The following is a 14,539-nucleotide window of genomic DNA, read 5'->3' on the forward strand; positions in this document are numbered from 1 at the left end:
TATTAATGTCCTAACTCTGGCTGTATTTTAGGTGGAGAAAAACCATTTATAACAATTTGAATCTCTTTCCAAAGCTCATACAAGTAAACTGAAAGGCAGAAGGTGGTCAGGAACCTCTGGCCACCTGGGCATGCATATTCTCTTTGCTCTTTGGTTCTCAGATAAGTCACTGCTTTCTGTTCCAAGATAGGAGGGAAAATAAATCTGTCTTCTTTAGTCTCACCTCTTGGTCTACTCTGTTCTGGTTCTCCAAGAGAAAGAGAGCTCTCCAGAATCAAAAAAGATGAAGACGCTGGTGGAATAGTTATGAACAATATGTATTGCATTCAAACTGGATATGATTCTGAAAACAAGCTACCTAATCCCCATCCCTCTATGAAAAACAATTGTTCATTTCTGTAATGCTTTGAATAACAACAAAACTCAGTAGCTACTAAAAACATCTCATTACCCAGGGCAGTAAAATGGAAGAAGTGGATCTTCTACTAAGTTTGTCCCCATCATGGCTCAGTGAGCTAATTATCAGAAGATAGACCCATTTTGTCAAATCTAGTGAGTAAGGCATGGTCATATCTGAAGAAAGATGGCTTTGATTACCACTGTTCTTTCCTACCCTTTAATTCTTCCTCCTAATTGCCCTTTGATTTCAACTTTTCCTCCCAGTTTCCACATTATAAATTTCTCTCAATTACAAAACAAGTGATGTTTTCTCCCTTACTAGGCATTTCTCAAACAAAAGAAGCTTCAGTTCTGAATGGTAGTTATATTTTTTAAGATCAGGCTGGAAAACCAATACAAGACAGTCCTTGGGTTCACTGAAAGGTCTCTATATGGAACGGGACCAGAACCCCTCCACAGGCAGCTTGCCTATCCATCAGGCCTCAGCCGTTTTCTCCCACTCAAACACTGCCTGCTTTGTCTGTGGGTAAGGCAAAGAAATAAAGAAGAACAGGGACAATGGGGAATTGCCAAGCAAACCTACAAACTGATAGACACTATTCATGATATCTGGATGGCTCCACAAGTTAAATGAAATAGAATGCTTTTTTTGTCTTTTTCTAGTTATTCTCAAATACTTTTGGGAATAGGAATAAAAAAAGAGATGTTCAAGTTTGAAGTGGAGTGATAGATTCCATATATTGCACTTCTGTGATCTTCTCTAGAGACGAATAAGTCAAAATGTGGAGTTTGGATAGAATCTTAATCAATAAAATAGTAGAAGTGGCTTTTCAACTAATTTTTCAATTTAGTAATTTAATTATAGAAAGGAAGTGACTTTCATATGTTTTCCATTTGACTTTTGGAAGCAATCTCATCTTGTATGAATTTCCTTTATTCCTTCCTATTGCCTTTTGCTCTGAATACTTTCATCTTTTTCTAATCACCAATACAAAAATAACTAAATGGGCTAACTTTGTTAAGGGGATCTAAAACAGATTTTTAAATCTTTCTGTCTCTTTTTTCATCTCTGCAGCTAGATGACAGCTAGGTGGAGTAGTAGATACAGAACTGGTCTTAAAGTCAAGACCTGAGTACTAATATTGACTGAGATAATTAATAGCTCTATGACTGTACAAGTACAATGTACTTGTTACCTGATTAAATAAAATGTCCAAAGATAAAAACAAATATGTCATCTGCTTCAGTTTCTGTATCTCTAAATGGGAATAATAATAGCACCCATGTTCCAGGAATATAGTTATGAAAATCAAATGATATCATGTATGTAAAAGGTTTTACTAATCTTAGGGTGCTAGGTAAGTGTTAAATATTATTATAAGCTTTATGCAAGGTCATCATGGCTCACTTCTAATCAACAAAGATTGCTTGAAATGATAGTGTTGGACTATTTCTCATTTCAAAATAAGACAAGGGCTCCACTCTTTATTGTATGACCTTGAATTTTATGTGTTTAAGTATAATTCCTCATCCCTCCCCCCCTCCCTCCCTCTCTCCCTCCCTTCCTCTCTCCCTCCCTCCCTTCCTTCCTTCCTTCCTTCCTTCCTTCCTTCCTTCCTTCCTTCCTTCCTTCCTTCCTTCCTTCCTTCCTTCCTTCCTTCCTTCCTTCCTTCCTTCTTTCCTTCTTTCCTTCCTTCCTTCCTTCCTTCCTTCCTTCCTTCCTTCCTTCCTTCCTTCCTTCCTTCCTTCCTTCCTTCCTTCCTTCCTTCCTTCCTTCCTTCCTTCCTTCCTTCCCTCCCTGTCTCCCCTTCTTCCTCTTTCTTCTCCCTTCTCCCTTCTCCCTTCCCTTTCCTTCCCTTCCCTTCCCTTTACTTTTTTTCTTCTCTTTTGACTGCCTAGTGTAGTCAACTCCTATCTGTGCTCTTTCATAAATTCACCATAGAGAAGAACCCATCAATTTCCTATAACACAATCTAGGCTGCTTGAATTCCTCTATAATCGTTGTCAATAAGCTAAATTTGTTCTGAACCACTATAATGCACATACATTTTGAGAACCATATAAGTATCAACTCTTTGCAAGGCATGGCCAAGCACAATTTATTTTAGATAATTTCTACTGGGTATATGATCTAGAAGTTACAGAAACAAATTTAGGTAAAGAAAAACTGTCTAATAATTAAAAATGGAATGGGCTATGGCAAGGAGTCCTCTGATTTTACTGAATGTCTTCAAGCAAAGATAATCCTATCCAACTATTTATGAAGTAATTTATTTCACCTGTTTTTGTATCCCCAGTGCTTAGTGGCTAGGTAGTGCAATGGGCTAAACATTGGACCTTGAGTTAGATGAGAGTTAAAATTTGAATTCAAAAATTTATTAGCTTTTGTGACCCTGGACAAATCACTTAACCCCTGCCTGAATAAAACTGGAGAAGAAAAGGGCAACCCACTCCAATGTCTTTGCCACAAAAACCCCATAGACATTTGGTCTGTAAGGTCAAAAAAGAAGGAATGATTAAAGAACAGCAAAATGCTTGACATATAATATTTTTAAAAAATGTTTGTTGATTGATCTCAGCTCAGAATTTGAGTTTTTAAGCTACCATCTATATAGCAAAGCATTTTTGCAAATATATGCAAAGCATATATTTGCAAAGCATTTTACACAATATTTAAAGTCAATAATTATTTGTTACGTGTTTAGTGTGTGCTAGGCACTATACTAAATTGTGAGGATATAAAAATACAAAAAAGTAAGAAAGACTGTCCCTGTCTTCAAGGAACTTACAATTTAATGGAGAAAGAAAACACAAAAAAGGATGCTGAAAATTGGAGGTGGTAACAGAATTTGGGAGTATAGCAGAGATGTTAAAAAGTTCCAAAGTATTCCAATTAGGTGATAATTGAGATGCCTGAGCTACACTTCTTAAATAGGAACATTCAGAATTCATGACTTTACCTTCTAATCAGAGAGGCAGAAGATAGTAATGGGTAGAATAGCAAAGCTGATTCATAAGGTTTCCCCAATAATGGGTTTCCATAGAGGAGAAGCAATAGTAGTTCCAAAGTAGTATAGTCAGGGGATATCTTAATTATCTTGATAGCAACTCTCTGAGATAGATGCTATTCTTATCTCCAATTTCTTTATGAGGAAATTGAGGCAGATAGTGATCAAGAGACTTGTTCAGCGTTTGAAGAGCTAGTAAGTGTTTGTGGAAGGGCTTTTACTCAGGCCTTTCAGTCTGCAAATATATACATTATCCACTGTATCACTTAGTTGTCCATGAGTTCAATCCAATCCAAATGTGACGTAACATTTGTCTTACTCTGTATTTTCCTTAGTTCAGGGATTCAACTAGAATCAGTATAAATAATTGTGGTTATGTCAATGATCTTTTTAAAGAAATGCTAAACAAACAATGATGACCACAGGGTCTATTTACATATTTCCATTGATGTAGTGATCACTTGCTAACTTCTCTTGGTAACCAAAAGGCTTGCTTATGACTGGGCACAATTTTATTCATTTAAGACTTCTAGAAACATTTTATTGTCAATTTGGGGGTTTATTTCATCTTTTTCATCTTCAAAAATTATAAATGTAGTGGCTATTGAACAAATACAGCAAGAGGATTCCTAGCTCAGCTTTTATGCTTTATTATTTTTATTATTATTCAAATTTTAATGTGGCATGATGTTCTCTGTAATTACAGGATCACAAGGCATGCTCTTGATGAAAATGAAGGAATATGCAGGATTTACTGCCTTGGTATCCTGCAATATTTTATAATCTCAGATCATCACCAATTATGAATAATAGATGACGTATAGAAATGAAAGGTCAGGCCATATCATCTTGTTTCAACCTCAAAATAAATCTATAGAAAGGATGCTGTCATTAGTCCCATTTTATAGATGAGAAAAATGAGCCTCAGAGAGATTGGATGACGAGTCCTCTGGCAGACAGCTCCTGTCTGGGGAAAGATCTGAACACAAGTCTTCCTGACAAGTCCAGAATTCTATCAACTACCCTCAGGTTGCACATCAATGAGCAAGATATAATAAAGTTTTCCTTTAGTTTAGCAGTTGACTTGAGCCAAATTTTGCCCTCAGACACTATTTTATTGATTAAATCTTCAGGGCTCAGATGCAACTACTGCTGCTACCATTACATACCAATTGCATTTATTATGTTACTCAGTACCTTCTGGAGAGTTCAAGTGATAAAAAACACTTCTATTCCAGAGATATCAATCTCAAAGCTATGAAATCTGTGTTGTGTGATTTAAACACACAGAGATCAGTGCTGACTTTTGTCTTTTTTTTTAAAGATTCATAGTGCAAAAGTGTCAAAAAAAAAAAAGAAAAATGGCTTTTAACTGCAGCACTGACATTTATCGGGCATGCTTTTTAAGTTTGAAAAATAAACTGAACTCCATGGAGAAGAGTATCCTCTGTGGCAAGCTTTAAACTGTTTCTGTGACACTAAAACAGACAGCAATTTCGTGTTAGACTACAGAGACACAACACAATTTGAGTGTCTGTAGTCAATTGATATATCTCTGGAAAAGCAGAGTCTACTTGAAGGAAAGGCCAGCTTGATCATTACAACAATAAGCCCCTTTCCTCCCATCATTCTGTTTTATTTTTTAACATTCATTCAAAAAAATTCAGTTCCAAATTCCCTCCTTACCTCCAGCCTCTACCTCCCAAAGGGAAGGAAAGCAATATGATACCCATCATACATATAGTCATGCAAAACACATTTCTATTTAATCCTACTATTATTCTTTAATATTTAACATTCTATCAACTATGTAACAAGAAGAAAAAAAAATATTCTTTATAATTAAGAACGAGACTTGAGATGTAAACTAACCCAAACTCTCTTCAGGATAACTCCAAAGGAGACAGGACACATTGTGTATGAAGATGGCAAAACCTCTTATAATGATGACTAACATTTATATACCTCTTTAGGATGGGCAGAGTGCTTCACCTATATTATCTAATTGGATCCTTCTAAAGCTGTAAGATACAGTCCCAATGCAAATTAACTGGGACAACGAAGAAATAATTAAACGTATTGACATCAAATAAACCTCACAACTGTTTTTTTTACATATTTAAAAAGTTTAAAAATTGAATGTCATCTTTTTTGCTTCAGTTTCATTTTAAGTGATTCAGCTTTCAGTTCACAAGAATTTGACATCTGTTTTTTAATTATTCAGTATGAAAACGTTGCATTGATTATTAAGCATTCTTTTGAACAACAATCCATTTTTTCCTATTCTAGCTTTAATTTTAGCAGATTAGTTTTAAATGAGCTGTAAATCAGAAGAGTTTCCAGGTCACTGAAGCATGTTTATTTCCATCTTTTGGTTAAATTCATCAACTTTTCATGACCTGTAGCATAGTGTGTATTCCATCTATTTTTAGGAATTTCTATAAAACTGGAGTAATTTTGCCTCTCAGCTTATCAATCCATTTATCAGTGGTAATTCCTTCAGTGGAGACAATACTTCCAAGTAAACTGGAAGTTAAATAATAATAAGAAGAAATATTTGCATTTGTGGAACTTTTATAGTTTAATGAGGTTCATCTGTAATTCTTATTCCAACAGTTTTCTGTTTTGAACAAAAAAAGGAATTTCAAAAGTAGAAATTACCATTTAAGATTCTTCAGCACTCCAACTCCTGTATTTTCTCTTTCATAGTGAGTTTTTTTCCTTCATAACAACAATCAGCAACATTTTTTCCTGACTTAGAGAAGCTAATTCCTTATATAGAAGAATCAGTAATAACCTTTCAGTTGGTAAGTTCCTTAAGAGGTAATTTCTTGTTCATTGTAGATTTATTGTTTTGTATCAGTAGTTTATCAGTTTTGGGTGTTTTTCAATGTAGTCTATATTTTCCTGTATCCTCCAAAATTTTTCACAATTCACTGTGAATGATTCTGTTTCACTGTGTTACTGGAAATGTCCTTAAAACTCTTATCTTTATTATATCAATAGCCACTGAAATATCTCTAACAGTCAATAATATGTGCTCTTTTAGAGTTATAACTTTTTCTTGTTCCCTTAGAGAAAAAATGTCTCTTCTTAAAAACCACAGAATTTAAAATCCCAAAGAAATATCAATGAAATGGGTATATGTTATGAAATTTACTATTCAAAGAAAACAGAGTTAACTAAAGCAAGTGGGGGAAACTCATCAATAGTCTCATCTCATCAGTCATAATTCTGAATCAGTTCTGAATCAGTTTGTTGATTTTAAGTTCATTGCCATAACAAAACAAAACAATATTAAAATCATTACTTGTCCCAAGTAATTCACATACTCAATTGGACATACAATTATCATAAATATTTTATAGATGAGCAAACTGGTCATGAGATAGTTTTAATGACTTGCCCATGGCCATACAGCTAATAAGTAATTTCAATCTAATTCTTCCTAATTCTGACTAGCAACTACTTCATCTTGCCATGGGATGATGTGCATTTCATCCTATTATTACATGATTTTTATTTCATCTGATGGGTTTTTACATTTTGAAAGCTTTTCATTCTACATGATTGAGAAATGAAGAATATTTGATGTGGTTGCATTGGTTAAACAAATGTTTCCTAAATTTCATGATTCAATGTTATATCTAAAAAAGTTTTTCAAAGTTCTCTTTTAGTAATTCTTCCATCACAGCACTATTTACTTATTGAAATCATATGGATGTCATAGTAAAGTTCATGCATTTAGTGTGAATTTGTTGTCAGTTGTCAGGGCTATGAGGAGTTCCATGCCAATATCTATCTCTATCTATCTATCTATCTATCTATCTATCTATCTATCTATCTATCTATCTATCTATCTATCTATCTATCTATCTATCTGTCTATCTATCTGTCTGTCTATATATTTATATATTCTGAAGTCAGAAAATTATTTCAGATCTAGCCTCATACACTTAAGGGATTTGTGATCCTGGACAAATCACTTACCCTCTATCTTCCTCAGTTTCCTCAATTGTAAAATGAGTACAGTTATAATCTCTCTCTCCTAGGATTATGGAGAGAATCAAATGAGACAATATTTGTAAAGTGCTTAGCAAATTTTTCTTAACAGATACTCTCTCCTTTCCCTTCTCCATTTAATTCTAGTCACATAATCACATCATTTTTAGGTTTCTAGGAGATGCTAAATTTTTGTAACTTGCAGATATGTTGCACAGCTTTTCCCTATTTTATTGCACCGTCTGAACCAATCAATATGTCTGGGTCTTGTGAATAATCTCTCTATAATCTGTCATGGCAATGGCTTGATCCCGAATAGCTATCAGAATCTCTTCCATTTCTGTAACTAAATCCACATGACTCAGCCACTTGTTTGATGCTTTATTTGTCAAGATATTGTTGGCTGAGTTCAGTTAGATGTTTCTTGTGTGTTCCCTTTAATCCTGCTCTTGAAACTTAGCTCTTTTATAAGCTCTCTTTGGAGATAAACCACTTCTAGTTATGCTCAATACATCCAAAAGTATATATTTGTTCTCATTCTTGTACTTTTTAACCTACTTATCAAATATTCTGAACATATGTCATTCTTCCTCCTCATTATTATTAGAATTATTATCTGAGAATTAGGGATAATAGCTGCCTTACCTCCCTCATATTTTTTTCTGAGTCTCTAATGTATGGGAAGGTATTTTCTAAGCATAAATCATTATGTAAGTGAGTTGAAACCATTATTCTTCACATAACTTTGTAGCTAATATTAAAAATGGAACTACCTTCTTACAATAAATATAATTTACTTGGTTGATCAGAGAAAAGAACCTTTTAATTTGAAAAATGCAAAATATGTGATAGAAAAATCACTAAAACTTTGAAACTTTAAAAGGTTTTTGAGTAAAGCTTGAGGGAAAAGAGTACTAGATTTCTTAGCTGAAGACTTAGATTCAAAACTTATTTTGGTTACTCAGTTGAGTGACTTTTGACAAACAAATTCAATTCTCTAATCCTGGTTTGTTTGTTTTTTTTTCATTTGCAAAATGACTGGGTTAGTCTGGATTGTCTTTAAGATTCTTTCTATTTTATAATCATATAGACCTATGATTTCCTAGATTTGGGAGACCCTTGTCCCAGAACAAATCAGAAACCAATGCTTATTCTCAGTTCTTGAGTTGTAGAGTCTGAAAATAATTTCCCAATTGGGCATAAACATTCTTTTTTTTTTTTTAACCTTACCTTCCTTCTTAGAATCAATACTGTGTATTGGTTCCAAGGTAAAAGAGTGGCAAGGGCCAGGCAATGGGGGTTAAGTGACTTGCCCAGGGTCACACAGCTGGGAAGTGTCTGAGGCCATATTTGAACCTAGGACCTCCCCTCTCTAGGCCTGGCTATCAATCCACTGAGCTACCCAGCTGCCCCCCATAAATATTCTAATGGTTATACTCTCAGTTTAGTTAGGCTATGCATACTATGCAACTTTGCAAGCATACTGAGAGCAACCACAACTTTCACTGAAAAGTTTCAATAACCCAGAATTGTCTCCAATTCACAATGGGATATTAGAGAAGGTTTTTGGTGTAAGGATATTGATTATAAAACCTTTTTTTGTACAAATATAAGGAACTTGGAAATTTTGAGTTGTACTTCTGATCAGATGTTAGATATACATTAATGACAACAATTATATTAACAATAACAATAGCTTGCTTTTACATTTAATTTTATAGTAGAAAAACAACATCTATATATAGATATGTAAATTCAATTCATCTTTACAACACTGCTGGGGCAGGGAGCTTAAGGATCATTATCCCCTTTTTATGGATCAGAAGACTGAGTTATAGAGAGATTAAATGACTTATCCATGGACACTCAGCTATTAAGTGGCAAAGGTCAAACTGAAACCATTATTATAGGTTTTTCAGATTTTTCATGACATTTCTGTTCTGATTTGGGAGAGTATAAAAGTGCAAGAAGGAATAAAACATAAGCATATTTTATAGCCCAACTTTGATTATGTAGGTCAAAACCAACTCAATAATTATTTTTATTAGGTAGCTATCAGATCAAGAAATACTAAATAAAGGGCAAATTAAAAAAAAAGAGTCACATTTTCTCTCTAATCATCTTCCTTTTTAATATTGGATAATTCATATTACTTCACTATTTAGTTGTCTCCTTGGCCAAATGAAAATAAGGAAGCATTGTGAGCATGTCATAAAAGAAACCGACAGTGACTTAAATGAGAAAGAGCATATTTGTCACCTAATAACCAACTTAGTTAAATTTTTAAAAGCTCATCATTTGAAGCTCTTTGCTTAGCCCTCAGATGACTAAATTTTGACTATAGGAACTTAAAAGGATTATGTTCTAAGGATCTGAGGGATTGTCAACTATATCAGAAGAATTATTTACACCATTAGAATAAGAACATTTTGATGTTTTGAAGTTCAACTAAGCCTCTTAAAGACTTCATGGTTTTGACAATGGAATCATTCACAAATATTTTAAAGTGACATTACAATCACAACTAAAAATAAAATTTTTAATTAGAGAATATTTTGTAATAACATCCTGATTTTCTTACTTATAATGTTTTTGAGACAACTAAATACAACTTTGTGAGAGAAGCCTTTTGAGATTTTATACATACATTATACTATGACATGTAAGTCATGACTTCCTGCAATTATATTTTTATAATCTTATCATAGTAATATTTTTAGGAAAACAAAAAATGCTTGCATTAGGGTCATTTCCAGGCAGCAAAGAATCATGTCTCTGATTTCCCTATGGTAGTCATCAAAATTCCTGTTCAGGAATAAAAATTAAATTTATCATAACTATTATGTTTTAGAGAAAATTTTTATTTTTATTTTTATATTCAGTACTTTGGTGAAAATCTTTGAGATGTGATATGAATTAAAACTCCATACTTCTTTTTAACCAAAGAAAGTTAGAGCAGAGAGAAAAATATCTTCAAGATGTTCAAGAGTAAAATTTCTCAAAGCAAAAACAACCCCCTAGTGATTGATTAAAGCTGAGAGTAAAAGACATATATATTATCACCATGGCTTACCATCTGTTGCTACATTTTATTATCTATTTTTCAATATTAATAACTTGTGGCATTTCATAACTTTCCTAACTAAAAGCAAAGATTTATTTCTAAATACCTATACAAATGATTTTCTTAGCAGAACCACATGAGCAATCCTAATGACAAAGATTAAGAGGAAAGAAGAATAATACAAGTCTCAGATCTAATGTTTGAGAAATTTAAAGGCTGTCAGTTTGTCACAAGGTTATAGTCTCTAATTGTATTTGAAATGATTGCAAAATAATTCATAGTTCCAAAGGAGGGTCTTGAAAATGTGTGAAATAAATTCTACTGACCTTTTTTTGCTAAGGAATTGTTAGGTTCATACTTCTCAATCAGTAGTTGGACTTGTTCCTGTTTTAAGGGTGGATAAAGGATTTCATTGAGTCGGGGATCGCGTTGCTTTAAATTGATAAACTCCATCATTTGATCAACAGTAAGATATGGTCTACTCTTGGCACCGCTAAAAATAAGTAAAAGAAAAAAAATGAATTTTTTCAAGAAGTCATATTTATTCAATTAAAAACAAGAATGTATTAACTGCTCCTAAGTGCTGGGCACTGTTTAGATTATATCTCAAAGAATACTTGTCCAGGGCATGTAAGATCAATGTAGTCATATGAAAAAAATAAAACAAAATAAAACTTTCACATTGTCCCAAGTTATGTTTATAGTTATGTTTAGGATTCAGAATATAACTGTACACTGTAAACATTTTCTAAAATATTTATCATGGAATGGGCATGCTCAAGAATACCCCCAAACATACGTAGATAAACGAAAATGTCTAGGAGTTCATGCTGCTATAAATTCCAAAATATAAACCCCTTTAAGAAGGAAATGGAAATATAGACATGGTTTGGGCAGTGCACTTAAATTTTTGGCTGAATCTCCAGCTTCCCATATCCAGTTTATTTCTATAAGGATGTATCTATTTATGGCAAATGAAAAAGTAAGTAAATTCTGTCATGTTTTTCCTTGACTCACAAGGGGAATTATAAACATATGTATATATATATAAAACCTTTTATTTCCCAAATAGGAAGATAATCATCTCTTTAGGAACAGAGATTATACCTACTGTAAGTAATCTTCTTAATATCCTGGGGCCTAATTCTCTAACATGTACTCCTTGGGCACTCTTTTAATATTTGATCATAATAAATATTGCAAAAATAAAACTGTGCTTCAAGTATATAAGGTCCTAATACTTTCCCTTTTTGAAGACAGTTATCCTTTCAATCAGTTTCAATTAATTCTCTAGTAGGCTTTAATAGCAGACAAGATACATAATTTCTATTTTTATACTTTTACATAAATTGCTTTTCATGTAAATTTTTCTCTTTAAAATGTGTATATAAGGTCTTAGAACTGAAACAATAAGCTCCGGAGAATAGAGAACAGTTTAGTAGATGCTATCTAACACAATCTTGATTTATTCATGGTTTCACCAAAGCTGAAAGTTGCTGATCTTTCAAGAACACTCTCAAATTCAAGGTAAAAATCAAGGGAGGGACTGATGGCTGCATAAGGCAGTTTCATTAGGCAGAGAGCCAGAACTAGGAAGAGGGGTATATATCTTTGTGTAGCAACCAATTAAGGCACCTGGGAAATGGACATTGGAGTCCTGGAATATTCTTCAATAAGTCTCAATTCCTCCTTTATCAGAATTACACATAAACTGGAGCTTACATGAAAGTGTCTATTAAGAGCAGAGATGATCTTCATCTATTAGTATAAATAGAATAAAGGAATTAATAGATACAAGGGTTCTTAAAATTATATAATTAGCCCCCTCATTTTAAAGTTGAGGAAATAAATTTTAAGGGACCAGACTCCAAAGATATTAATATCAATTTGGGTACTTTCCCAATCTTCTATTCTTTCTACTGTATTGCATCTGTCTTTCCATAATGTTAAAGCCATAAAGAATCACATCAGAAGAATACAATTGTATATAGCAATGAATATTAGGTAGCAAATATTTTTTAGTTTAGACTAATAGATAATCCTAGGAAAAAACATGATCAATGAATGCATGTTAATCTGTTCTCATAGCTGTGTGATTTTCATAAACTCAGATACCCAACCTACCATTATAAAGTGAATTAAAAAAGGTCAGATTTAAAAGAATTCCTTACAATTCAGAAAAGATGTTATCGATTTCAGGTCGAGGACAAAGATTGTTTAAGAAAACTCTGTATACTTCTGGAGTGAAGTCCTCTTGTGGTATTGAATCATTCTGAGAAGGAAAAAAAAAGGAACAAATGAAAACAAGAAATATTTTTTCAAACTGCTGGGTTTATATCCCAAAGAGATAATAAAGAAAAAAGACTTCTAAAGAAATATTTATAGCTGTGCTTTTTGTGGTGGCAAAAAATGAAAATGAGGGGATGCCCTTTAACTAGGGAATGGCTGAACAATTGTGGTATATGTTGGTGATGGAATACTATTGCATTATAAAGAATAACAAACTGGATGAATTCCATGTGAACTGGAACAACCTTCAGGAATTGATAAAGAGTGAAAGGAGCAGAACCAGGGAGAACCTTATACACAGAGACGGATTCACTGTGGTACAATCGAATGTAATAGACTTCTCTACTAGCAGCAATGCAATGATCTAGGACAATCCAGAGGACCTTATGAGAAAGAACGCTATCCACATTCAGAGGAAGAACTGTGGGAGTAAAAACACAGAAGAAAAACAACTGTTTGATCACATGGTTCGATGGCGACATGATTGGGGATGTAGACTCTAAATGATCGCCCTAATGCAAATATTAATAATATGGAAATAGTTCTTGAACAGGGACACAGGTAAAACACAGTGGAATTGCTTGTTGGCTATGGAAGTGGGTTGGGAGGAGGGGAGGGAAAGAACATGAATCATGTAACCATGAAAAATATTCTAAATTAATTAATTAAATAAACTTAAAAAAAGGAAATATTTTTAAAAACCAATGTGGACATTTTGAACCTATCTAGGGAACAAACTATTCATTGTGTCTTGTAGTTCACTGGGAATAAATCACTCCATCATTAGCCACTGGATGAATGTAGGCACTACTGAAATAAAACATGTTCACCAAAGAATTGAAGAGTACAGTAGATATAACTAATAGCAACATGAAAACATATTCTAATTTTATTTGGCCAAACTCATAACAAGTAGTATTCGTATCAATTGTCAATTAAGTTTCATAAATAAAAAATATTTTACCACTGAATACATCTGATACTGTTTGTTTAGGAAGTAAGTAGTTAATGTAGGAAATAGTTTTTTATAATTTATTTCACTATTTTTCTGTGTTACCATGCAAACCGGAAGGAGGCATTCATGCTTTTGTTAATAGGAAGGACATTTTTTTCATAACCTTTCCTGTTTCATGTACATGTGTTAAGTCTATTTTCATTTTCAGGCATGACTAACTGTCAAAACAGAATTTCTTCCCCCTTATAGTCATATCAGTTTTGAAATATGTATTATTTCAGAAATGACTAAATATTTATTTTAAAGTAGTTCTTAACACATTGCCTAGAAAATGATAACAGAATACCTAGTTCAGTGCCTTGAAAAGTAGAAGCTCAAGAGATATTTGCTGAATAAATGGAATGATTAAAAAACCATTCTTTTTCCAGATGGTGTCATAGGGAAGAGGAGAATACTTTTATTTTTAATGTTTGTTTTTGCCATAAAGAATTATGGTCAATTATACAAGAAGTCATAAAGAATACATATACATATATATGTATACATATACATATATATATATATATATTTTTTTTTTACACACACACACACACTAAGGACCATTATGTCTTAGATAATTGAGGACATGGGACAGGTAGGTTGTACAGTGGTCTGAACTCCGGAAGACTCATCTTGTTGACTTCAAATCTGGTCTCAGACACCTACTAGTTGTCTGACACTGGAGAGGTCACTTAACTTTGCCTCATTTTTCTCATTTGTAAAATTAGCTAGAAATGGAAATAATAATCGCTTCTAATATCTTTGCCCAAAAAATCCCATGTG

At 33.1% G+C, this 14,539-nt stretch overlaps 1 protein-coding gene across 3 annotated transcripts in view; it reads right to left on the reverse strand.

Moving 5' to 3' along the window:
- The window catches only part of PLCB1 (phospholipase C beta 1), a 902,125-nt gene that overhangs the window by 268,770 nt on the left and 618,816 nt on the right, over positions 1–14,539 (reverse strand). For all 3 annotated transcript variants that reach the window (XM_001374433.3, XM_007476702.3, XM_007476704.3), the window contains 2 exons: positions 12,645–12,745; positions 10,800–10,966 (listed from right to left, as the gene is read on the reverse strand). In XM_001374433.3, coding sequence (XP_001374470.1) covers positions 10,800–10,966; positions 12,645–12,745 — 268 coding nt within the window. The remainder of the gene's footprint in view (positions 1–10,799; positions 10,967–12,644; positions 12,746–14,539) is intronic.

Source organism: Monodelphis domestica, chromosome 1 (assembly GCF_027887165.1).
Source record: "Monodelphis domestica isolate mMonDom1 chromosome 1, mMonDom1.pri, whole genome shotgun sequence".
NCBI lineage: Eukaryota > Metazoa > Chordata > Mammalia > Didelphimorphia > Didelphidae > Monodelphis > Monodelphis domestica.